The sequence below is a fragment of the Cynocephalus volans genome, chromosome 5 (genome assembly GCF_027409185.1).
Source record: "Cynocephalus volans isolate mCynVol1 chromosome 5, mCynVol1.pri, whole genome shotgun sequence".
In the NCBI taxonomy this organism is placed as follows: Eukaryota; Metazoa; Chordata; class Mammalia; order Dermoptera; family Cynocephalidae; genus Cynocephalus; species Cynocephalus volans.
In genome coordinates, this window is record NC_084464.1 from 91,497,006 (window position 1) to 91,524,554 (window position 27,549).

General features: G+C 35.7%; 1 protein-coding gene and 1 pseudogene across 1 annotated transcript in view; one reads left to right on the plus strand and one right to left on the minus strand.

The window, feature by feature from the left end:
* CFAP206 (cilia and flagella associated protein 206) overlaps positions 1-25,249 on the plus strand; it is a 35,750-nt gene extending 10,501 nt beyond the window's left edge. The window contains exons 7-12 of the mRNA XM_063098339.1: positions 119-238; positions 1,352-1,550; positions 3,637-3,777; positions 6,195-6,388; positions 22,255-22,398; positions 25,019-25,249. Of these exons, the coding sequence (XP_062954409.1) occupies positions 119-238; positions 1,352-1,550; positions 3,637-3,777; positions 6,195-6,388; positions 22,255-22,398; positions 25,019-25,249 (1,029 nt within the window). The remainder of the gene's footprint in view (positions 1-118; positions 239-1,351; positions 1,551-3,636; positions 3,778-6,194; positions 6,389-22,254; positions 22,399-25,018) is intronic.
* LOC134378742 (S-adenosylmethionine decarboxylase proenzyme-like) lies at positions 11,541-12,489 on the minus strand (annotated as a pseudogene).
* Positions 25,250-27,549: the final 2,300 nt, after the last annotated feature.

Sequence of the window (27,549 nt, forward strand, 5' to 3'; positions counted from 1 at the left end):
TCGATTGTATTTCAAAAGATTCATCCATTCCACAAATATAGGAGGTAGGACATTAAACACATATGATTATTATAGTGAAATTATAAAAATACTAATGCAAATTATGTTGTCCTCACAGTCAGATATAATTACTTGTGCTCAGGAAGTGGAAGTGATGATAAAGCAGTTAGGAGCCCACCTGGAACAACTAAAAATGACTGTAAAATCAAAGACAGCTGTCCCAACATCACAAGTCTTTGTAAGTATTTTTCATCAACTTTGACCTTGGTAAGGATGAATTTCCTAAGTACTATAAAATTGGAAGAAGTCATTATAATTATATTTAATTACTAAAGATAAAACATTAGTTTTATACAAGTTGATCCTGTTCTTTATGGTTATTTTGTAGTAATAGTATGATAGAAGTTGGGTGAGAAGATTTCTCTTCATAAGGAATTGCTACTAAAGGAAATGCAGATATATATAGTATAATAACCATAATATCAGTATTGGCTGTGGCAACAGAAATAATTCATAGAATGTGTTGAAAATGTGTTTATAGTAGCTGATTGGAAATTACCTCCAGCACAGAGGTGATTTAACTTGTGATCTTTCTGAAATGACAGATAATAATAACTTTATTTATCAGGCCTGCACTTATATTGACTTTCTGATTATCTGTTCCATTTTATGAACAAACCTGGCAGCCCTTATTTGGACAAGGCTGTATAAAATGTTCATGCAATATTGTATAGAGCATTTGATGCTCTGATAACTTTCTGCAATCATTCCCAATATTTGGTTTTAACCAGGAAACAAAAGGCTAAGTTGTGTAATATATATGTGGGGTTCAATTGATTTTTTTGTTTGTTCTATAAGTCAATGACCTTGAATATGAATAAAAAAATTTTATCTCAGTGACCTAAAATTTTCAACTTGCAGCTTACAAGACATGTCCAAAGATATATCTCTGTACTTTCCAGGGTCTTTTGAATCGTGATTGGACCAGATAAATCTAATTATAATGAGTCATATTTAGCTTTTAAAAAAAAAAAGAAAAGATATTTTCCCCTTGGCCTTTTGAGGTGAAGCATCCATAAATTTTTCTTAGGTTGTCAAATGTGTTTGGCTTTTTTTGAGTAAATTATAACAACCATACCAAAATAAAATGTTTTAAAATAAAATACAGGTTTATTTTCTCATAATTTATGCGTTAAGTTTCTATCTAGAATCTTCATAAGACTTTCACTTGACTTAAAGAAGAATTAATTTCTTTGCAAATGACAATTATATTTAATTTTAAGAATAAATGATTTGTAATTGTATTATACAGTTACATTTTGAACTTTTTTTTTTTTTTGCTCTTCCTCAGCCTATATTCATTGTGCTTTCCAGTCTGTGGACTAGCTTTCAGGATGAAACTGTTTTGGTCAGTGTCCTCAGTAATTTAACCACTCACCTTGAGCCGTTCTTGGGTATTCATGAACTACTCTTTCCTGAGAAAGTAATGCAAAGTCTTCTTGAAGGAGTGACTGTGAAAACTGATGTGTGTAGAATGAAAGAACACATGGGTAAATGGAAATCATCCATTATTTCCTCTTTTTAAAATTATCTTTAGAATAAAGTCACTCTTTTGTTTTAAAACTGTCATGCTATATTTTTCTGATAAAGCATTAAACATCTTTCTTGATTATAAAGTACTAATGTTCATTATAGAAAATGTAGAAAACATGATATTTAAACTGAATATCTTACTATCTAGCAATAACCGTTCTTAGTGTTATTGTTAATGTTTTGGTTAATAATAATTTTCTGTGCATGTGTGTTTCTGTTAAAGTCTTGGTGATTTTATTATTGATTTTTAGTAGAAAAGGATATTAATCCTTGCTATATTTATTGCAAATAAATCTCCGTTCCTTTAGAATATTATTTGCTGTATATCTACCTCAGATTCAAGTTGAGAATTGATAAACCAATACATTTTATCCCAGTAAAATTAATTGAGCTTATTTGGAGCCCTTTAAGAGATGCATTAATTCTTATAGAAAGGTTTTCTTTATCAACAAACTTTTCATCTTTTTGGTCTCCTTTATCCTAGCTAAAGACAACTAAAAATTCATGAGAAATGTCAAAATAGAGTCTGGGACTTAAGTTGTTGCCTAGAAAGTTTTTTTAGAAAATGAAATTAGGTGATTTATTCTATGAATTTCCTTTTCAAATTCTATTTTTGTAAAAATGGAAAATAAAAATGTAGTAGCGATTTTCTTTCTTAAACAATTAGCATACATAAAAACTGAAAACTAAATCAGAGATTCAAAAGCATCCTTTCAGTTCAAGTTTTTACTATTCATTTTATTTTATTAAAACAACATGTCTAAGTAAATAGTAAAAGACACTGAAAAGTTAAAGTAACTTTAACAGTGGGCTTTCAACTCAGCTATATTGGCAAGACAGTTTACTTGCAACTTCTTAGATTTAGATGTGTCATTTCCTACCATATGTCAGAACTTTTTACTCATTGGAAACCATTTATCAAGTTACTGCTCCAGTGAATTGGAAGAGCCAATGTTCTTCTAAAAATTTTGATTTACATCCCCCACATCTCATCAATTTTGGAGGCTTTTGGGCATATCAGGAAAAAAGAGAAGAGAGGTATATTTCCTTCTAGTTGTACCCACAAGGTCATTTGTGGTGGCCACTGCTTGGGTTTAGAACCAGGCACAGGAGTGTAAGGTGGGATCATGAAAGCTAAGAACCTCAGGGAGCAATGTTTAATAAATGCATGTTATTATTTGTGTAAAAAAAAAAAATCTACAAGGGGTCTTCAAAGAGTTCATGGAAAGATTCATATTATCCTTTAGTTCCATTTTCCATGAGCTTTTTGAAGTACCCTCATTATCAAATGTAAATAGGTAAACCAACACTGTGAAGAATTTTTAAAAGTCTAAAGAACAAAGATTGAACATGTTGGGGCTGGCCCGTGGCTCACTTGGGAGAGCGTGGTGCTGACAACACCAAGTCGAGGGTTAAGATCCCCTTACCGGTCATCTTTAAAAAAAAAAAAAAAAAAAAAAAAAATTGAACATATTGTTACCAAAATCAAGTTGCAAAGAGACATTTATTTCCTTGACTCTTTCTGCTAGAGCATTCTTTACTGTTTCAAGAAGTGAAAGTCCTAGTATATAGCATCACATTCAAAGTATTTTGCCAACTAGTATATTTTTAAGAGCTACACCAGCTTGAATGAAGTTGATTGCTCTCTGTCTTGATCACACAGCAGTCAGTCTCTTCTGCTTGTCTCCTTGCAGCAGCAGAAAGCACCACTTACCCTTTCGGAAGAGCTTCTGTCAACTTTTCCTTCAGCTGCAAAGCATACTTTTCTGAAATGGCCTCTTCTCTGTGCTCTTCATTCTGGGGCAAAGTTCTATCTGCAAGTTTGACCCAGAAGTTATGTGACCTTGGACAGTCACTGAGGTTATCTGTACTTCTGTGCTTGAATAGCCCTCCCCATAAATCTGGTTTTGTGTCAAGTTTTTGTCAATCAGGAAAAGTACAAAGCTATAAAAAGTTAATGTTTATGATGAGCTACTACTGATTTATTTAATAAATTTAACTTCATTGAATAAAAGCTTTTCTTCTTCTCCTCTTTCATTTTAGAAGATAGAGTACATTTGGCGGATTGCAGAAAACTAGAGTGGCTTTTCCCAGAAACAACAGCGAATTTTGATAAATTGTTAATTCAGTATCGGGGATTTTGTGCTTATACATTTGCTACAACAGATGGACTTCTCCTTCCAGGTATGTCATTGGAAACAATATTGCTCCCCCTTCCCTGGGTTTTTATTTATGTAGAGTGCTGTCATTGTCACTCACTTATTCACTTTTTTAAACTCTATGGAATCAGATGGTGAACTAGGAAAGAAACTACAAAGATGATCCTGATAAAGTCGTCTTGTAGGTGCTCACAGTATAATCTGGTAGATTGGCATAAAAAAGAAATTATAAGTGATAATTAATAGAATGTGCATTTTATGAAATATGGATGCTACAGTACCATAGAGAGGGGTGACTCATTTGCCAAGTGAAGGATTATAGAAATGTTACACAGCATTACTAAAACTATGTCATCGTCCAAAGTAATTACTGAAAGAGCAACGCTTATTTGACTGTGTTTATTGAAAAATGTTTGTCACTTTATAATTAAATTTCATTAAACATAGATCAGGATTTCTCTATAAATTAGATCCCTCTAAGAAAGTTTTATCAAGTAAAAATTTCCCTATCATGTACATATTGTGAAAACTTCTTCAGCATAAAGAACAAACCAGACATTGAGATGAAATAAATTACTATCCAAAAAGTATTGTGTGAATTTGCAATAACAAGAAGCCTGCTTAGAATAAAAAGTTTGACATAACTGTTTATCTTAGAATGAAAACAGTGTGACATAACTGTTTCTTATTTAGCTTATGCCATCCTTTTTCTTCTTTCTGTATAATTACTTTTATTACTTTTGTTATGTTTTACATGTGGGTGTTATTTTTTTCATTATAAAGAATTGTTGGGATTGTGTGCTACAGGCTAGAGGGAACATACAAGTCAGCTCATTTTTTATTACATTTTTCCTGATGGGAGTAACAAAGGGTTTACTATGAGGAACTGAGACAATAGTGTTCTGGGGCCCAGTGAGGGTCACTGATACTGGGGAGAAAACAATCAAGAGCCATGCAGAAATAAAAAGCATTAGAATGTAGGTGGCTTTTTTTCTCTTTTTCTTTTCCTTTTCTTTTTGTCTTCCTTCCTTCCTTCCAACACAAATAAGAAGGGCAGGGAGTCATGAGGGACACACACACAATATATGGATGTGGGGTGATGGCAGAGGTAGCAAGATGTGGTTGAAAACGCTGTGTGTCAGGATTCAGGAAAGCCTGGTTTCTAGCCCCAGTTTGTAGCATTAGTGAACTGAGTAACCTTCAGCAAATTTCATACCTTCTGTGGACCTCAATTTCCCCTCAGGAAAATGAAAAGGACCAATCAGGAGGTCTGGATGGTTCTCTCCAGCTTCCACCAACTATGATTCTAAGAAAGAGGGAGAAATAGAAAAGTAGAAGAGCTTGTGAGGCTATAGGTTTCAGACTCCTCTCTGAATAAGTTAGTCCAGACTACTTTATTTCTGTTTACTACGTTATTTTTACTTACTATGTTATTTTCCAGGCTGTAGCAACCTGCATTACTTCAGAGGAATTCTGCAGGACTTCCTTCCTTGTGGGAGTGCAGACCACAGGGCTAAAATCCCAAAGTGACAATGTGGTTTACCAGTCAAGGGCTTTTTCAGACGACTTCACTGACTTCATTGCCTACCACTTTTTCCTTGTTCACTCTATTCCAGCTGTACTGGCTCCTCCCTGTTCTGGAACATCTTAAGCTTACTTTCACATCAGAGCCTTTGCACTTATTATTCCCTCTACTTGGAAAGCTCTGCCCCCCAGATGGATATGTGCCTTGCTCCCACATTTTATTCAACCTTCCCTAATCACCCAATTTAAAATATCAGTTTCATCTCATCCTCCTTCCTTTTACTATGTGTTTAAACTGCTTATTTATTTATTTATTTATTTATTTCATGTAGCACTGTTCAATCTGTGGCCTGTGCTTCATGTGGTTTGTTGAGAGCAATGACTTTACAGTACTAAGAACAGGGTCAATAAATACTTGTTGAATAAATGAAAGAATAAATGAATAAGACAGTATTACTGTCTCCTATATAATTTTCGCAAACTGTGTGGATATTTAATAAACTGTATTCTATGTAGTATCTTTCTAACATGCAAATTTGCATTTTGGAAAAGATGTCCCATTTTTATAACTCTTACAGAATTATTTTTAAAGCAATCCTTATAGCAGTTTAAGTAGATTCGAAAATCTGACAGATGACTAAGTAGCTTTTCATAAAAGATTTTTAAATGTCTTATATCTGGAAAGTATTTTTACATAAAATACATTTTAAAGTCATACTTTAAAAATAAAAATTAAATTAATATGAATTTCACCTAAAATATTTAATGAAATGTGTAATTTAAAATAATTATAACATTTTAGCAAAATAGAAACAAGTGATATGTCAGAAATGGAGTGTATAGGGAATGGTTTTGTAGGTGTATTACAAACATAGAATCACTTAATATTTCATAACTAATTCTTTTTTTTTATTTTAGGAAATCCAGCAATTGGAATTTTGAAATATAAAGAAAAGTATTATACTTTCAATACCAGAGATGCTGCATATTTATTTGAAGAAAATCCTGAAAATTATATTGATTTAATTAGAGAAAAGGCCAAAAAAAATGCAGAATTAATTCAGCTGCTTGAACTTCATCAACAGTTTGAAACACTCATTCCACATTCTCAGGTAAGCAGGCTCGCTATTTTAAGAATTTATGACATTTAAAAGTATAGTTAATTAAAATGTTATATTTTGTTGTAGAATGGTTCCCAAGTCCAGGCAGAGACAGGGTCAGATGAGGGTCTTACAAGGCTATCTGAAAGAGATTCACATCTGAAGATAGAAATTAATGGAATCCACAAAGAATCATGAAAACATGACATGGAATCAAATTGATGGGTTAACAGACTGGAAAAGTCTAAAAGAGAAAGACTTCATTTAGTTAAATAATTGAAAATACATCATTTCTGTGTCTAAAATTGGAGGAGCTCAGCACGGACAACATAGATGATAACTTACTTAGAGTTGCAAAACAATTTAACAGGTTTAAATTGTATCAGTCTGAAAGGTCACAAAATGGATTTGAAGGTGCGTTTATTGTATGTCTGTGCATATTCATTAACTCACTCATCAAATATTTAATTAGCCATTTATCATGTGCCAGGAATTATTCTTGGCATGGGGAATTTAGTAGTGAATGAAACAGATAAAAATACCTGCGTGCATGGAGCTCACATTCTAATGCTGTATCTTTTTCTTGTTTTCTTCTTTTTCTCTCATTTCATTGTTTACCTTTCAATCTGTCTTTCTTTCTCTCCCCTCTTGCTGGGTTTCTTTTTTTAAAACTCACTAAAATAAAAACCAATACATGATTTTAAATGTCTATTATTTGCTATTTTTATCAGCATTTTAACTCTGAAGCAGGTGGTTTTTGGTACCACTGACCTGGCCAGCAGGAATCCAAGCAGTAATTAATAAAAGGACTGTAGGGCTGGTGGTGGTGAAGTGCAGAGGGCAGTCTGAACATACAGGTGGGAGATCAGAAACGAGCAATGGTCTTGGTTGTGTGAGAGGGTGTGGGAAGGAGCTATGGCAGTCAGGTCTCTGTACAGCTCAGTTGACGCTGTTCTGAGATTGTGCTACCAGTTTGTTGATGTGAAACTCCAGCACCCCCTTTTTTTTTCTTTCAGTACTTTATTATTTTTTTAATACATATCTTGGGGTGCAACGTTGACTACCATAACCTGGGTAAACATGTATTGATTAAATCAATATTATTAGTGTGTTCGTTATTACAAACTGTAATTATTATTTGTGCCCCTTATCCAATCTCTCCCCACCCCCTTTGCACTTCCCTCCTTCCACTGCTAGTAATCATAGATTTGTTCTCTCCTTCTGAAAGGTGAATGTATCATTGTGGTCTTGTCTTGTCTTTTCCTTCCTTCCACCCACTTATGAGTGAGGACATGCGGTATTTCTCTTTCTGCTTCTGCCTTATTTCACTTAACATAATTTTCTCCAAGCTCATCCATGTTGCTGCAAATGGCAGAATTTCATTTTTTTTAATTGCTGTGTTGTATTCCAATGTGTAAATGTACCTCATTTTCCTTATCCAGTCATCCATCGATGGACATTTAGGTTGGTTCCGTATTTTGGCTATCGTAAACAGAGCTATGATGAACATGGGAGTGCAGGTATCCCTTTGACATGATGACTTCCATTCCTTTGGGTATATACTCACAAGTGGGATTGCTGGATAATATGGTAGTTCTATCTGTACTTATTTCAGAAATCTCCATACTGTTTTCTGTGATGGCTGTACTATTTTACAGCAATTCTTTAGAGTGTTCTAGGTTCCTCCTGCAATGGCAAGAGATTGGCCTTATCTGTTTAGTGTCCTTTTATATGTGTGCCAAATGATAGGCCTACAGTTTTTGGCTCAGCTGAGAGGTTACCCTCAAAATGATTGTACCGATTTCAGTACATGAGGCTTGTCACCCATAATCCTGCCAGCACTTGCTATTACCTGGGATGGAATTTTTGCCAATTTGATAAATTTAAAAGGTATCTCATTATTGTTTTATTGTGCATTTTTCTGAGAGTGAAATTCAGCATCTCTTCTCATATCTATTTATCCATTCAGTTTCTCCTTTTGTGCATTAACTATTCATAACTCTTGCCATTTTTTTTCTACACTACTCTTTCCATCGTTAACTTATTGATTGATCAGCAGTTCCTCATCTATTCTAAATACTAACCGTTTATAAGTTATAAAAGTTGCAAATGTTTTCCCCCAGTCTGTCACCTGTGTTAACTTTGTCAGTGGAGTCCTTCACAGAAGACACATCTTTAATTTTAATGTAGTAATATCTATTATTTTTTCCTTTAAAGATTGTACTTTTTTTTTTAAGTCTTGTTTTGGAAATCCTTCTCTGTCCTAAGATGATTCTTTCACACTTACTTCTGTTTTAATTTATGTTTTACATTTAGATCTTTAGTCAATTTGGAGATAATAAAAGGTTCTAATTTTATTTTTTTCTTCATTTTGTGAGCCAGTTTTTCTGATGTCAGTTAATAATGTGTCTTTTCCCACTAAATATGATGCACCTCCATTGTATTAACAATTTTCACATGAAATGGGTTTGTTTTTAGGCTCTCTATTCTGTGCCATTGATCTGTCTATCTATGCTGTACCACACTATTTTAATTCCTATTGCTTTGTAATATATTTTATTATCTGATAAGGAAGCCCTACTCTTTGTCATTTATTTTAAAAAATTATTCATCTAAGTGTTTTAATGAATTTGCAATGTTCCCCCCAAAATCTTCCTGGGATATTAACTGGAATTGCATTAAGCTAATGAAATAATTTGTGAGGGAATTTATATGTACATTATATTGGATTGTCCCATCCATAAAAATACTATTTGCTTAGTGGTTTTTTCCTACAGTAGTTTTATTAATTATGCCATAATAAAACTTGATGGTTTTAGTTATATTTTATTGTTTACCTACTTGTAAAATAGTAACTGATATAGATTTTTTAAAAAAGCATTTATACATCAATTCTGATCAAATAAAACTAAAAGTCTAAAAACAGAAATACTACATGGGGGAGAAATATGTTCTACTCATTTTTAACAAATAATATAACGATACCTTTAATTGTAAAATATTTATATAAGCCAAAGGGATATAATATGTATCACTGTACTAAAATAATAAAAAACAAACACCTTTGTATTCCTTTCCTATAACAAGAAAACAAATATTACTGTATTTCAGAGGTCCCTGTGTACCCTTCTCCATCCTCATTCTTTTCTCTTCTCCCAGCACTAACTACTTCAGGAACTTGGTGTTATTTTTTTCCTTGTCTCTTTTAGTTTTTGCCATTCATTTTTGTATTCCTAAATAATATATATCTGTAAAATGACTGCCTTTTGCCCAATTTTCTGTTTGTTGATTTGTCTTTCCCTTTGTAATTTGTAGGAGGTGTTTTTTCAAGAATTTATTTTGGATACAAATTCTTTGTTAAATATATGTTTTGTTAGATATGTTTTCCTAGTTCGTGGCTCATCTTCTCATTCTTTTTTTGTTTTTGTTATTTTTGGTGGCTGGCTGGTATGGGGATCCAAACCCGTGATCTTGGTGTTAGAAGGCTGCACTCTAAGCAACTGAGCTAACCAGCCAGCCCTTTCGTTCTTTTTGTGGTGTATTTTGATGAACAAAAGTCTTTCATTTGAATTTGTAATTTATCATTCTTTTTTCTTCATGTCTTTAACTTTTTATGTCTTGTTTAAGAAGTCCTCATGTATCCTGAGATCACAAAAATATTCTCTTACACTGTTTTTTTTTAAAGTATGGCTTTGCCTTTCACACTAGAGTCTTTAATCCACTTGATTTTTGTATCTGGTGGGAGGTAAAAACTCAATCTTAATTTTTTTCTATTTGTAGAGAAATTATCCTGGACCATTTGTTCAATATTCTGTCCTTTCCCTGCTGATCTACAATATCTTACAATGAGTGTAGGCTTATTTTCAGGCTCTCTATTCTTTTCAGTTATTCAATTTTTAAAAAATTCCTGTATGAATGTCTTAGTATAGCTTTATAATAAGTCTTGATATCTAATAGAATAAGTTCTCCCAACATTTCTTCTCTAAAAAGTCTTGGCTATTCTTGACTCTCTAATTTCTGTGTAAATTTGAGTAATACATTGTCAAGTTCCATAAGAAACCTTGAAGGTATTCTGATTGAAATTTGCATCTGTAAATCAGTAAGAGAAGAGATGACATTTTTACAACATTGTCTCCATATACAAAACTTCAATGTAGTTTTATAATTTTTAATTAGTTTTATAATTTTTCCTGTAAAGGACATGTACATCTTTTATTAGATTTATTCATAGGGACTTTATATTTTTGGTTGCTCTTTTAAATGCTGTTGATTTTTAGAATTGAATTTTAATTGATTATCACTTATGTTATGGAAATGCAGTGTACTTCTGTATATTGAACTCCCTTATTAATTTTAATAATTGACATTTGAGAGTCTATTGATATTTAGAGTCTATTTTTTTAAAAATGTGGACAACAATAACATCTGCTAACAATAACAGTTGTTTTCACTAGGCTTTATATATATATTATTTTTTTTAATAGTGTATTGCTTAATTTCAGGAGGAAGGGAAAAGGGTGTTGGGGGAAATATCATGGTGAAGAAAGAAATCAATTAGAGGATTACAAATGCAGGGAGCAATAATGTTAACATAGTAATACCCCAAATGAATAAATGCCATCATTTTCTTAAGAGGACTTGACCTGGGGAACAAAATCATTAATTGCTGTGGCAAAAAACATCGGCAGGAAGTAGAAATTGGATTCAATAACATTAGTAGAGACTACATTCTAGAAAATGGAAGTAACTGGTGTAAAATTCTGGCAGCAATTTAATGTCCCAGATGGTTAGGCTAAGACTAAAGCCTAATGAGAACAAAAGCTCTGTGGGGAATTTTGGATGATTCCTAGAGAAATATTACACTGTTTGTAAACCAAACAATTGTTTTCACAAGTATTGTAAAGTTTCATCTAGTACTAAAAGGTTTTTTCTACCAGCACTTCAGTTTCACAGCAAGAGTGGCATAGAATACTTAAACACAGAAGAGAGCATTCACGCAAGATATCTAGCTCCTTGACATAATATTGCATACAATTCAAAATAATTACACTATCATTACATCTAGGGTTTTCTGCAACTACAAGGTGGTGGTTATGGAAAGGGTGGACCCCAGTATCAATCTCCAGAAAGCAACCACTACCACCTCTTTTTGCATTTGTCTTAATCAATTCTGCTCTTGTTGCTGCTTTTTAGCAAAACTGGTTAAAACAAAATTGTAGTCACGGAACATTGCACTCTGGCAATCAAGACATTTAATACATTCAGTCTTCTGGGGGCAAAGAAAGTACTGTGCAACATTTAGAACTCTGATTTACAAACAGGGTGGTCACAAATTTTCCTCCTTGAAGACTTCTACAACTTTCTTGATCAGGTCATCATAGGAGGTCTGACTTAAGTTTGTTTCAAAGCTAACAAAAAAATTCTGGCTCTGGAGTGATGTGAATAGTTCAGTAAGTTCCATCTGATTTCATTCCATTCATCAAATACCCACAAGGCTTGAACATTGTGGTATCAATGACAACCTGGTATTAAGTCACTAATTTCACTCTCATGAGTGATATCTTCTGCAGTAACACCATCTTTCATGTAGAACTGGTCATAACTACTGGGTCAAGCTCACTCATCAGAATTTCCAGGGTTTAATCTGTCTGATTCCCCCATTCTCTGAGAAATCCAGGATATACAAGTACCAATAGTTAGAATTCAAGTACCCCATACAATATGCTGTTCCACTTGGAGAAACTGCATTAAGAAACTCTGTTTTTTCCTAGAAATTAGGTGTGGGCACCTTTGGTGAGAAGGCTTCATGAAATTCTCAGGAGAATAAAAGAAGCATTGAGTTGAATCAAATCCACTGTAATCCCTTCAACAGAACCAGTGCTTCCAGCAAAAGCTGGTACCACATGTCTTCAAAATAAAACGTCTCTTGGAGACAAACATACTACTGTCACTGAGTATATAAGCTTCTTGCTTGTCAGTTTTTGTTAACACTTATGATTGAACATTGCACATCCTTCAAAAATTTGTCACACTCAGATCCCGAGATGGTGCAGAGATCTCCACATCCTTTGCTGCTGCCAGAACCAAATCTCCAGCAGCTTCTTGTTCTCTTTGAAAAAAACGTGCAGTTTTCATCACAGTGAGACTAGAGAATAGTCAACAAACACAGAAAAGAAACTGAATTGAATCTCTTCTGCTGCTGCCAAAAGTTCTGGTTCCTATTTTTGCTATAATTTTATATTGACTTCCCCCCCCCCCCCAAAAAAGACTAATAAATTTCCACCAGCATTGTTTTGGTGGGGTGAGGCAGTAAGTGAAAGTCAAACCTGAGACTGTTAGAAATAGAGGCAGGTACAGTTTAGTCTCTTGTAGCTCTGTTGTTTCTCTGTTAGAGTGATCAGAAGAAGTGCTAGCTCCTGTCACAGGCCACACAATGTAAGCCTGTATTTATACTTTGTAATTTTATATGTTTACTTTATACTTTCATATTACAGTTTACACTTTTTTCTTTCTACATTGATAAGCAACACTAGTACAATGTTGAAAGAAGTGGTGAAGTTGGACACCTTTGTCTTACTTCTTATCTCCCCAAAAGATTTTTGATATGTCATGATTGTGGTGGTGGTTATATTTTTCCATAAATTTTGTTTTATCAGGTTGTGTTTCCCTTTAATCTTATTTGCTGAAAGTTTTTTTTATAGGAATGGTTATTGAATTTTATCAAATGCTGTTTCTGCATCTTTTGAGATCATCATTTGACTTTTACACTTTAAATTAATGTTAATGTGGATTATATTAACTTATTTCTAAAGTTAAACCAACTTTGCATTCCTGGGATCAATCCAGCTTGGTCCAGGTTTATTATTTAATAATACATTCTTGGATTCAGCTTTTTGATTTTTCTTTAGAATATTTACGTCTGTGTTCCTGAGTGAGATTGACCTATAAGTTTCCTTTCTTTTACTGTCCTTTATTGTTTTGTCTTTATTCTTTCATTCCTTCCTTTCTTATTTGTTTATTTTTTTAGCTCTCAGTTATGAGCGAGGACATGCAGTATTTTTCTTTCTGTGCTGGGCTTATTTCACATAATATAATTTTCTCCAAGTTAATCTATGTTGCTGTGAATGGCAGAATTTCATTCGTTTTTATGGCTGAGTATTATTCCATTGTGTAAACGTACCATGTTTTCCTTATCCAGTCATCCATCGATGGACATTTAGGTTGGTTCCATATTTTGGCTATTGTTAAGTAGAGCCGCAATAAACATGGGAATGCAGGTATCCCTTTGACATGATGACTTCCATTTCTTTGAGTATATTCCCAGTAGTGAGACTGCTGGGTCATCTGGCAGTTCTATCTGTAGTTGTTTAGGAAACCTCCATACTATTTTGCATAATGGCTTCACTAATTTACAGTCTTACCAACAGTGTAGAAGGGTTCCCCTTTCTCTGTATCTTTGCCAGTATTTGTCTTTTTGATTCTCTGTCTTTTTGAAAATAGCCACTCTAACTGGGGTGAGATGGTATCTTCATCTGGTTATAATTTGCATTTCCCTGTTGCTTAGTGATGTTGAACATTTTTTGTGTATCTGTTGGCCATTTGTATGTCTTCCTATGGGAAATGTCTATTCAGCTCCTTTGTGCAATTTTTAATCAGGTTACTTGATTTTTACTGCTGAGTTGTTTGAGTGCCTGTATATTCTGGATATTAATCTCTTGTTGGATGTATAGTTTGAAAATAGTTTCTCCCATTTTGGAGGTTGTCTTTTCACTCAGTTGATTGTTTCCTTTGGTGTGCAGAAGCTTTTTAGTTTCATATAATCCCACTTGTTTATTTTTTCTTTTGTTGCCTATGCTTTTGACGTCTGATTCATAAAGTCTTCTCCTAGTCCTACATCCTGAAGTGTTTCCCCTATGTTTTCTTCTAGGAGTTTCACAGTTTCAGGTCTTATATTTATGTCTTTAATCCATTTTGAGCTGATTTTGGTATATGGCAAGAGGTACAGGTCTAGTTTCATTCTTCTGCATGTGGACATCCAGATTTCCCAGCACCATTTATTGAAGAGGCTGACCTTTCTCCAAGGTTTGTTCTTGGTGCCTTTGTCAAAGATCAGTTGGCTATAAGTATGCAGATTGATTTCTGTGTTCTCTATTTTATTTCATTGATTCGTGTGTCTGTATTTATACAAATACCCCATACCATGCTGTTTCTGTTACTATTGATTTATAGTATAATTTGAAGCCAGGTAGTGTAATGCCTCTGGCTTTTCTTTTTTTCTTTTTTCCTCGGGATTGCTTTGGTTATTTGGAGCCTTTTGTTGTTCCATATGAACATTAGGGTTGTTTTTTTTATTTCTGTGAAGAATGTCATTTTGATGGGGACTGTGTTGAATCTGTAGATCACTTTTGGTAGTATGGACATTTTCACAATGTTAATTCTTTCAGTCCATGAGTATGGAATGTCTTTCATCTTTTTGTGTCCCTTTTAATTTCTTTCAGCAGTGATTTGTAGTTCTAGTTGTAAAGATCTTTCACCTCCTTGGTTACGTTCATTCCTAGGTTTTTTATTTTTCTGGTAGCTATTGAAAATGGGATTGCTTTCTTGATTTCTCTTTCTGCTAGTTTGTTGGAGGAGTATAAAAATGCTATTAATTTTATATCCTGCAACTTTACTGTATACATTTATCAGCTCTAAGAGTTTTTTGGTAGAGTCTTTAGGTTTTTCTATATATAGGATCATGTTATCTGCAAACAGGGACAATTTGACTCCATCTTTTCCAATCTGGATGCCCTTTATTTCTTTCTCTTGCCTGATTGCTCTGGCTAGTACTTCCAATACTATGTTAAATAGGGATGGGCATCCTTGTCTTGTTCCAGTTCAGGATGACATTGACGGTGGATTTGTCATGTATGGCTTTTATCGTGTTGGAATACTTTCCTTCTATACCTAATTTGTCTTTGTCATGAAGGGATGTTGAATTTTGTCAAATGCTTTTTCTGTGTCTATTGAGATGATTATATGGTTTTAATTCTTGATTTTGTTGATGTGGTTTATTACATTTAATGATTTACATATGTTGAACCATACTTTCATCCCTTGGGATAAATCCCACTAGATCATTATGTTTTATCTTTTTGATGTGCTGTTGTATTCTGTTTGCTCATATTTTGTTGAGGATTTTTGCATCTGTGTTCATCAAGGATATTGGGCTGTGGTTTTCTTTTTTTGTTGTCTTTGTCTGGTTTTGGTATCAGGGTGATGCCAGCCTTAGGGAATGAGTTTGGAAGAATGGCCTCTGTTTCAGCTTTTTGGAATAGTTTGAAAAGAATTAGTATTAATTCCTGTTTAAAGGTTTGGTAAAATTCACCAGTGAAGCCATCCAGTCCTGGGATATTCTTTGTTTGGAGACTGCTGATTACTACTTCAATCTTCAAAGAATTTCTTCTTTGACCCATAGCTTGTCAGGAGTATGTAATTTAATTTCCATGTATTTGTATAGTTACCAAAATTTTGCTTATTATTGATTTCTAGTTTTAATTTGTTGTGATCTGAAAAGATACTGAAATGATTTCAATTTCTAAAAATTTGTTGAGACTTGATTTATTACATAACATGTGGTCTATCCTGGAAAATGTTGTGCTGAAAAGAAGAAAGTACATTCTGTAGTTGTTAGATGGAATGTTCTATAGATGTCTACCAAATCCAATTGGTCTAATGTGCAATTTAAGTCCTGTGTTTCTCTGTTGATCTGTTGCCTAGATGATCTGTCCAGTGTTGAGGGAGGAGTGTAGAGGGGTGTTGAAGTCCCCAACTGTTATTGTATTGGGGCCTCTCTCTCTCTAGGTCTAATAATGTTTGCTTTATATATCTAGGTGCTCTGACATTGGGTTCTTGTATGTTTATGATTGTTTTGTCTTCTTGCTGAATAGATACCTTTATCATTATATAGTGACCTTTATTGTCTCTTTTTATGGTTTTTGGTTTAAAGTCAATTTTATTTGATATAAAAATAGCTACTCCAGCTCATTTTTGGTGTCCATTTGTGTGGTGTATCTTTTTCCATCCCTTCACTATTAGTTTGTGTGTGTCTTTACAAAGGTGAGGTGAATTTCTTGTAAGTAGCATATACTTGGGTCTAGTTTTTAAATCCACTCAACCATTCTGTGTCTTTTGAGTGGAGGATTCCATCCATTTACATTTCAGGTTGTTATTGATGGCAGTGTCAAGAGAAGGGCAGGACAAGATGGCAGACTTGAGGTGCTCAATGCACTATCCTTCCACAGAAGGGGACCAGAGCAAGGCATAGACAGCTAAGTACAAGGGAGATCATCAGTGGGAGAGCATAGGAGAGCTGTGAGAGCCTGGTGAGGACCCTATGGAGCATGAAAACCAAGCAGGGTGGTATGGAGGAGAAAGAGGCATGTGGCTATATCCACTGCCACATCTCCAACACTAGGATCAGCCATGAGGAACTCTCCCTTGTGGCAGAAAGATCTGCTTAGCTGTGAGCACTTTGCAGCAGTAACCCTTCTCCTGCTCCTGCCCCAGCCTGCCCCCACAAACTTCATGGTTGCCTGTGCCATTGTCTAGTCCCAGAGCCATGGCCCTTCTCACAACATAGTAGTTCTTCCTGTACAGTGCACCTCACTGTGTGGCTTATGCTTTCTGTGAGGCCCCAGCCACCTATGTAACCCCAACTTCCTGGCTGCCGGTGGAGCTCCACCTGTCTGCCTGGGCTAATTTGTGTATCTTCTTTATCAGTGGGTTTTGTGCTTTCATATATTCATGGAAGTGATTATCATTTTTTTAATTCTAGATGCAGAACTCCCTTAAGGATTCCTTTTAGGGGTTGTTGTGTGGTGGTGTATTTCTGCAGTTTTTGTTTGTCTGGGAAATACAGTATTTCTCCTTCATTTCTGAAGGATAGCCTTGCTGGGTATGTATTCTTGAATGGCAATTTTTTTCTTTTAGTGCTTTCGGTATATCATCCCATTCTCTTCTGGCTTGTAGGGCTTCTGCTGAGGAATCTGCTTTTAATCTGATGGGGGTTTCCTTATAGGTGACTTGATGGTTTTCTCTTGCTGTTTTTAGGATCCTCTCTTTGTCTTTAACTTTTGACCGTTTGACTACAATGCATCTTGGAGAGGACCTTTTTGGATGGAATCTGATTGGGGATCTTTGAGCCTCTTGGATCTGAAAGTCTCTGTCTCTACCAATACCTAGGAATTTTTCTGCTATTATTTCATTGAATAGTTTTTCAATGGCTTTTCCTTTCTCCTCCCCTTGATTTGGATGTTTGTGCACTAAGTAGTCTGATAGCTCTCATAGATTTTCTTCAGTTTTAAAAATTCTTTTTTTGTTTTGTCAACCTGTGTTATTTGAAAAAGACTGTCTTTGAGATCAGAAATTTTTTCTTACGCTTGCTCTAGCCTGCTACTTAAGTTCTCTGTTTTTTATTTTTTTATTTTGTTGAATGAATTGTTCAGTTCCAGGAGTTCTGTTACATTCTTTTTAAAGGTATTTATCTCTCTGTAAATTTCTTCCTTCATATCCTGGATTCTTTTTTCATTTTGTTGTGTTGTCTGAGTCTTTTTGTATCTTATTGAGTTTCCTTAAGATTGTTGCTTAGAATTCCTTTCAGACATTTCAAGGATTTCCTGCTATGTGGGGTCTGGTCCTTGAAAATTATTGTATTCCTTTGGTGGTGTCATATTTTCTTCTTCTTCTTCTTTTTTTCTTTTTTTCATTTCTAGTATCCCTATATTCATGTCTGGTCATCTGGTGAGACATTGCTCCTTCTGTTACTCTGGAGTGGTTTTTAAGGAGAGATACTCCCTTGTGTAGATGTGTTTTGTTTTACCATTGGTTGTGGTGTTTTAGTTTTGATTCCAGGTAGATGCAGTAGTGTAGTCTCTATATAGTTACTTTAGCCATAGTCAGTGTTGAAGTTGCATGTAAATGCTTTTGTGTTCTAGGCACTGGAGCACTCAGGGGTTTCTTCCTGAAGTGTATGACACTGTGATGGGTTGTCAAGGTCGTGGGCGAGATCCCGAGCTCTTGGGAGAAGTGCCTAGATGCCTTGTTTCTCCTTGGCTGAGGTGGCTGACCCTGGGAAGTCTTTCTAGCACCCTGCCTAGCATTCTTTGACCCTGATAGGTGCACTGGTATGTACTGGTGCTCCTCAGTTTGAATGGATGAGCCTGGGTGGGGTTTCTCTTTCCTCTTTCTTGCAAGCAGAAGCTTCTCCTGGGTCTTTGCTTCTTCCTCTTTCCTCTTTCCTCCTACCTGGTAAAATGCAGGAATATCTGAATGTGGGTGACATGGAGCTGGTGGCACCCAGGCTCAGCATCAGTGGAGTGAGATGGACTGCTTTGCCGGGAGAAGGGCAGTGACGGTGGCAGTGCTCTGGGGCCTGGTGACGGCAGTAGCCACAGGATCGTGCTTTCCTCTGTTGTTCAGGAGCTGGACACCCACAAGTGGAGTTGTTGAGCCACTTCTCAGGAGGTGAGCAAGGCCACTAGGCAGGGCTACAGTGAGAGGGCCTGTCTAGCTGCTTCTTATGTGGTGGGCAGGGCTGCTAGGCAGGCCTGCAGTGAGGTGCCCCAACCAGCCACTTCTGGGCGGTGGGTGGGACCTCTAGGGAAGCCTGCAGAGAAGTGACCTGACCAGCCACTTCTGGGTGGTGGGCAGGGCCGCTAGGCAAGCCTTCAGAGAAGTGGCCTTTCTAGTTGCTTCTGGGCAGTGGACAGGGCTGCTAGGCATTGCTGCTAGGCAGATGTGCAATGAAGGAGCTGGTGCAGCCACTTCTGGGCTTCTTGGCAAGGCCACTAGGCGGGACTTTTTAGGATGGAATTGCCTGACAACTTCTCAGGGAAGGGCAGATGCACTTTATTTCCACTCCCAAGGGTATATTTGTTATGGTAGAGACCCTTGAGCTATTTTTCTGGGCTGGGGGCTCAGATGCACACAACTCAGTCAGCTGGTGGGTCTGGGGTTAGAGGGAGGAATGGGGTTTGGTCCACCTGAGGAGAGTCTGCTTGTCTGCTCTTTGGCCAGAGATGTAGGGATGCATCAGTTCAGTAGGACTAGGGTTGGCTTCCCAAACTGTAGAACTAGAGTTACAGCTGCTGTGAGGCCAGGCTTCAAGCCTCTTGGACCAGGGCAGGTATTATGGCTTCTCCTATGAGTGCACTGGGTAGAGAGCAGAGCCTTAAGGCTGGGGAAGCACCATGGCTACTGGCCCCAGAACAGGGCACAGTCCCATAATGACTCTGGTTTCAGGATGGTGCCTTCCTGCATTGGTTTAGGTCCCGAGGGTGGGGGGTGGGGAGTGCACCGTTTGTGCTAGTGTTCTGGAGTGTTGCACTGTGTGTTTTCTAGGGCACTTCCCATACTTTGCCCTGGGATAGTCCTGCCAAAGGAGCTGTGGGCCTTTGTGGTGAGGATGGAAGTAGATATGGGTCCTCTGCCTACCTTTCACCACAAAGGAAAATCCTTCCTGTGCTCATTCAATTGTCGGAGACATGGTGGCTGAAGCCGTGTGCCTATCTCTTCTCTCTATGCTACCATCCTGGGTTTTCACACTCCGCAGTGATTTCACCAGTCTCCTACCACCCCCACATACTGTTACCGATGCTCCTCCCAATATTTAGCTGTCTGTTATTGTGGTCTTTTTCTGTGGGAAGAATGTCCCCTGGGCACCTCTAGTCCACCATTTTGCCCCTATCCAAAAAAACTAGAAATTCTTTATAACATGAGTTTTTATGTGACTTTTAAAATATTCTTTTCTTTCTTATAAATATATGTGTATATTTCTTTGAATAAAAAATGTGTAAATATATATATGTACACAGACATACATGTATGTGTGTGTGTATATATACATATGAGGAGTCTTCAAAAAGTTTGTGGAAAGATTTGTATTGTCTTTTAATTCCATTTTTGCATGAACTTTTTGAAGTACCCTTGTATATAGATATTATTTTGGACATACTATATGGCCACTTATCACAAAAAAAGCCTTAAAGCTATTTCTGGCCCAACACTGGTATGTTTCACTCTTCAAATTACCACCAAATTAATTTTTCAGTCAGTGGTTCCCAAATTTGTTTAAGCTATAGAGTCCCTGGAGATCATAGTTCTTCTTGATGAGCAGTATAAATGCTGGTATCTTAAGTTTAATATATGTAATTTTTGTGCTCAATTAGATACTGTGTTATAGAAACTTCTAATTTAGAAAAAATGATTGCAGGAGCCAACTATCTAAAAAAAATGAGAGGAAAATTTACAACAGAGAAAATTTTAATAATTATTCTTCAAATTGGAAAAATGCCATTCACCATTTTACTCTGAATTCAGAAATCTTCAGTGCTTTATCTGTAAGATGAAATCCAAACCCCTTGGCCTGGCATTCAAGGCCTACATGTGTTTTTATCCTTCTTTTTTACTAATTCTCTCCATGACCTCTCCATGTCAAATAAGCAATGAGTTATATACTGGCCTCAAACCTATTCTTCCTACCATGGTCTTCTACTTGTTAAAAGGTAATTTTCAAAAATTAATAAAATGATGATTCTCATGCAGATATAAAAATGAACTTTTGTGAAAGAGTGCAATCTATTTATTAATCAGTGAGGGAACCAGGTAGATGTTATCACTGGTTCAAAAGAGAAATCTAAGAACAGACACATTTATAGATGAGGAATATTAAATGAATATGTAAATAGAGGCAACACTGATTTTCCTACATAGGAAAAGGGAAGTCAGCTTAACCTCTACAGACAGGTCAGACTTCATATGTCTATAGCCAGAAATTATTTGGCCTTGCTATCACTTATTTACAACTTGCAGAGTTGTAAGATAGTTCAAAGACAATGAACGGCTAGAATCAGATAACCAGAAAAGTGTGCTGCTATATGTAGACAATGTGTAGTTTTCCACCAAAGCACAATTTTTCTCTACACACTTGGTCTTGTTTTTCCCTTTTTTCCCTGCCTGTTTATTCCCCAGCTGTTCTCAGCGACCTTCAAAACCTATGGAAGTGAGTTTTCTCCCGCTATAGTCCATATAGTCCTTATCATCTTATTATTTACTTGCCGCTTATGTGTAATGCACAGTATTGTTAGTTATCTTTTCAGAATGTTTTTGTGTACCTGTTTTATAAGATAATTTTAAAGGCAGAAATCATATCAAATGGTAGGCACTCAGTGATTATTTGTTGCTTGATTTGGGGAAAGAAGTTAGTATCTTCTTTTTACACTTTACTATGACCTGAGTTCCTCAAACCTCTACCAGTCCCTCCAACAACTTCATATACAGCATAATCTTATCTTGTTTAGCCTGGGATTACTGAATACTTAATATTGGATGCCCCAGCAGAAAATTAATATATTCAACTAAAACCAAACCAAAACAAAACCAAAAAACCTTGGGTAATAATTTGCTATCTATGCATAGTTTGGGTCCAACATATGTCCTAAAGAGGTTTTGATAGTTTAAACAGATGTGATTTGTACCTTATATTTAATAGCTATCTGTTATTTCTACCCATTTCCAACAAGGTATTCACTTCATGCTACTAATTATGGAAAGTGGGAAAGGGCATTTGATTTGGGAATGAGGTATGTTTTCCCCTTCCAAAATATACTTCCTACGTTAAGTTCACAAAATCAAGCACGAAGCCTAATGCCTAGAAAAATAATTACATTTAGCCTATTAACCTATGAGCTTATTTTTCTCTGCTCATATTTGCAAGTATATTCCATATTCAAAACTTCTTGTTTTTCTAATCTTTTGTCAGTTTTAGCTAAGTATTTTTAGTTATCTGTGAATTATGTTTATGTTTTACAAGTACTAATTACAAAACTCCATTTCTTTAGATGAGAGACATTGACAAACATTATATAAAACCAATTACAAAGTGTGAAAGTAGCACTCAGACGGATACACACATATTGCCACCAACAGTTGTGAGATCATATGAGTGGAATGAATGGGAATTAAGAAGAAAAGCTATCAAATTGGTTTGTAACAATATTTTCTAAAATTATTTATTGGTTGGAAAATTTTAATAAGTTCTTACTCATAGACTTGGTAAGTTTATTTATGTAAAATAATTGAGTTCTACACAGAGTCCTCTGCTAACATAAAAATAATTGGTATAATTTATAATTTGCCAGCTTTACATTGTAAGATTGTCTTCTAATTCTAAGCATGTATAGAAATATGGAAGCTACTCTCAAATTATACCATCCAGTAACTAGGACAATGAGATTTTCTCTCAATTGATCAGTTGATCTGCCTGCCTGCCTGTCTGTTTTAAAACTTGTTGCTGGTATTTAAAGCACTCCAACTACCTCTAATCATCTAAAGTATACCCTTCTTTTTTTGTACCTTTTTCTGTTAAATCACAGATATTGTCTCCTCTTATTGTCAACATATTCTCTCCAGACACTGGGCTCTCTCATCCTTCTGATCTCAGTCACCTTAATCACAAATATGTGCCTACCCTTAAAGCCTGTCTTTGAAACTCTCATCCCTATCCAAGTCAATGGAATTTCCCCCACTTATCCCTTTTTATAGTATCTTGTCATTTTAAACAACAAATATTTTTAGTATGAATGAAATAAGATCTTTTATGTTTGTAGCCTTTTCTTAGTATATTTTATCCATCTCTTTAACTGAAATCAGGTATGGAAATAAAGACCACCCAAATGAGAACAAACAGAGGCTATTTATTAAGAGCTTGCTAAAGCAAGGGAGTCAGCCTCCATTACTTGCATTTGACTGACTTAAAGCCAGCAGGGGAGTGGGAAAGCTTTATAGTGAGAAAAGGAGGAAGGCTCAGGTGTTCTGTCACTGGCGGTTGTTGACATGGGAAAACTGGAGGCAGGCTAAGTAGAAGCAGGGCATCTTATGTGATTGGTTTGGGGGGCATATTTGGCATTCTCTGGTTGGTCCTGAGTTGGGGGAGGAAGGGCCAAAAATTAGGGCAGCTGGCCAAATCCTGACCATTCTGAGTAGATTGCTACAGCTGGAGAAGTTGTGCTGTGGCTTCCAGGACTGGTTGATGCAGAGACTGTGAGTCAGAGTTCTAATGTCAAATATGGTCTAGCCTTTGTCTCTTTGTTTATTCAGTCTCTCAAGGCTTCTCACTAACCACATCATTTCCTTTGCCACCCTCTTTGGTGTCAGTTTTTCAGTACCCTGTTTTCCTGGGATGAGCAAGGATAATCTTTTCCATATATCTTCTAGATCATTGTTAACGGAACAATGGTATTTCTATCAGTTACTCTTCCATAGTTCCTAAAATGCCCACCCCCCGTATTCTTTTCTGTTGTCTACTGAACTCACTTGAGTTCTTCATTTATTGGGTAACATCTATGTCTCACTCCATTGTTCTTCAGGGGCTAAGAGTCTAGAAAGTGATATTGATACACTAAAAGTATTTCTCTTGGTAGGTGGTAAAACAAGTGAAATAAAAATTCTACTAAATTAACTTGGATGACACTAAGGTGGTCTTGAGCTACAAGTAGGTGAAGAAGAGGGAAGCGATGGCTAGATAGCATTTGAGAGGTAGAGGTGACAACGTAGGTATGGACTGGAAATGTTAAGAGAATGGGTTATTCAGAGGGGCTGAATTTCATATTGATTGAATGCTCTCTTCCCATTCCTCAATTTCCACTTAAATCTGATTTCCACCATAGACCTAATTATCCTCTAGAATTACATCATGTTGAATGCCAGCCCCCAAGTATTACCAACTTAACCTATTCAGAAGACAAAGCTGAGTTTATTGCTTAGAGCTGTAAGAGAAAACACCACTTCAACAGAGCTTTGGCAGTATCTTAGAGGAGGAACAGCAAAGTCAGAATTTACTGAAAATTTAAAGTTTGTTAAGACAGGTCTTTCAGTGTCTGATATGGGTTGGGGGGTGGGATGGGGGTTGGAACAGGAATGGGTAAGGATCGTGAAAAAGCTGTCCAGTGCTGGTGGTAATAGCAAGGTGAAGAGATTTTTGAGACAAGGGATGTAAAGAGTCTAGGGCTTAAACTGTGCATTGATGCCTTCCGAGTTTTTTCTTGACCTTTTTATATAAGCTCTTCTTTATTTCCCAGCCTGAGTAATTTGTTTAACCTCATGTTTACTAGTAATCCATAAAGGTAATAAGCAAGATGTAGAATAAAGTAAAAGATGAACTAATAACATCAGAGCTTTTATATTAAACATCTAGGGTAAATCCCATTTTAAAAGGACCGTATAAATCTTAAATTTTTGCCTTTTTAAAAATAAAACAAGTATGATGGAAAAATCCAAGTGTTTTAATCTCAAAGTATAATAATGAAGGAATTAGAAGATTATATTAACAAATAATTGAGCTCACTGTAACTTTGAATCTGTATGTTCTTTCTTTGGGTCCATTTTCAACATTTTATATATTTTCCTACTTCTTGGTAAATGATATTTAACTGTCTATTATGTTGCAAATTTTCTGTTCTTCAAATGTTTTATAGAAAAATGCTATGCTATAATATTAATTTATTTGTGGATTGGGAAAAAATAAGCAGGTGTTAACTAGTACTTGATATTACTTTAATTTGTTCTTTAGAGAAATGTCAATTCCTGTGTTCTCTTTCTACTTAGGCCAATTTGCGTCAGAAAGTTACTCACTCGGCTCAGACTGATCTTAGTCACATGAGAAGAGAAAATTATTCGCAGGTGTACCCTCCCAAGGATGCCAGCACCCAGTCCCTGAGGGAAGGCAGCACTCGAGTGCCCAGGCCCCAGATTTACATAGCTGGTCTTCGTGGGGGACAAAGCAAAACCACCCATGGGGTCAAGGTGAACTTAACTAGAGCCATTGATGAAAACTAGTTGGCGACCACATTTTTAAAAGAGATGTTACCCAGTTATGAACAATGGCAAATAATTAAAAGTATTTTTGCATTCATGAAAATTAATCTTGTGAAGGTGGCACATTTATTGGTTGTGTGAATGTTTATTGAATTTCCATATTCTGGCAAACTGCTACAAAAAACTGAAAGTTGTTTTCTGTTACACATTTTTCATGCCATTAAAACTGAAAAGTAAAACTGTCCATTTATCTTTTATTTGTTAGAAAAAGTTCGGCAGCATTAAGATTGAAATTATGATGCCATTTAGATATTAATATGCTATAAGGTTATTATCATTGGATAGAAGGCTATTTTTAAAATCATATTTAATGTTAAACATTAAAAGTTTAAAACCTAATCAATATTTTCAGCTTAATTAGCTATTAAATGTTAATATAGATTGAATTGATACATAATAAAACCTTACTAATTTAGAATAATTAGAGTGTTTTTCAAAATCTAGAAATTTTACATTAAATCTATATTTTTGGCCCTTCAAAAAAAAATCAGAATATCTGGTAACACTTTTTGGCTAGCATTTTTGCAAGTAGTAAGCACCTCTGGTGCTCCACTGTCTAATCTGATTCCTGCTGCCTTACAGGACTCCCGCTTCACTCCTTTGCCTTGTCTTACCCCTGTGAATTATTGATAGCTAAATTTTAGAGCTGTTTTTTTATTACTGTCTTACATATTTCTAATACTAACTTATGGATAATAAAGGCTCTAAATGGAGGGCCTGTGAAACTTGCTTTAATAGATGAGGGTCCTTTATGTGTATTTTTAGCATATTTTTCTGCAAAGGTTACTTTTACTAAGGTATTTGTGTAATTTGTTATGTAGGTTAAATGTTATTTACAATATGAGTATACTTTGAAATCTATTTTCCATAGGTAAACTTCTAACAGACCTGCTTCTGAGTTTTCATGATTTTCATAACTGTAGTTTAAAAATGATGTTAGAGATAGACTGGCTGCCTGGCTGGCTGGCTGGCTGGCTGTTAAGGCAAGGCCTTAGGGAGTGGGGCAATTATAGCTAATGCTAAAATTTACAAATTCAGGAATATGATTTTATCTGTTCAGTTAACCCTTATTTGAGTCTGCAAGATTCCTAAACACAGAAAAGAATGGCTTTAGGCCACAATTCGGGATTATCAAGTTAGGGTGTTAGTAGAATTGCCAAGTGAATAAAAGTTCCAAGTCCAATTTGAAAAGCCAAGCTTAATATCAGTAAGTCACCTGGTAAGAACAACAAAATCAGAATAAAGGGAGTTAGATCAGATGGTGAACTTATCCTCTTCTAGGACCTCCACCATCTATTCAAACCTCATCACTCTAAAGATTTCCAACCATATGCTGGGCCCAGTGTCTGATAGTCACTCCCATTTCAGCAGGTCACTGTCCAAAATAATTTTCTATGCCACACTTGTTTCTCCTTATTTCCTTCTGTGGTCAAAGGCATCACCACCTACTCAGTAACATAAATGAAAAACTTCTTGATTGTCTTTCTCCCATAGCCTGTACATTTAACTGGTCATCGAGTCCTGTTAATTTGGCTTGAATTGTCTTTTGATCCATGTCTTCCTATTCTCACTTCCACTGCTGTAGTTTAAGACTTTGACCTATTGCCTAGGTCACTGCTGCCTTCATTTTTTTATTTACATGATGATTCATCAGGATAATTTTTCTCATGTATAAATCTGATCATGTCACCTGGGCTCCTCCCCCCAACCTTCACCTTCATTACTTAAAAACCTGCCAAGACTCTTGTACATTACCTAGGAAATAAAGTAAAAAAACCTTCACATTTTATGTAAAACTTTTCAAAATATGATCTCTATTTATCTTCCAGTTTTATCTTCTGCCACTTTCAAGCTCTCTCCATGTATCATACACATTAGCCAAATTAAACCAAAACTCTTCAAATGTGTTGTGGTCTTTCATTCCACTATTTTTGCTCTTGCTTTTCACTGTCACCTGGAATGTACTCCACGGACACCCCCCGTGAAATTCTATTTGTCCTTAAACAGCCTGATTAGATTTTACCTTTTCAGTGAAGGTTTTCCCCATCACTGTTGCGAGAATTAATTGCTTCCTTCTTTGGGTTGTCATTGGAATTCTTACTCTTATTATAGCACCTAAATAGGTTCATAGATAGGTGTTCGCCTGTATTCTCCCTATTAGGTTGTGAATTTCTCGGGATTTGAACTGTGTTTTAGTTATCTTTTTACCCCTGGCATTTGTGTAACATCTTTTTTGGATGAATGAATGAATTAAAAAAAGA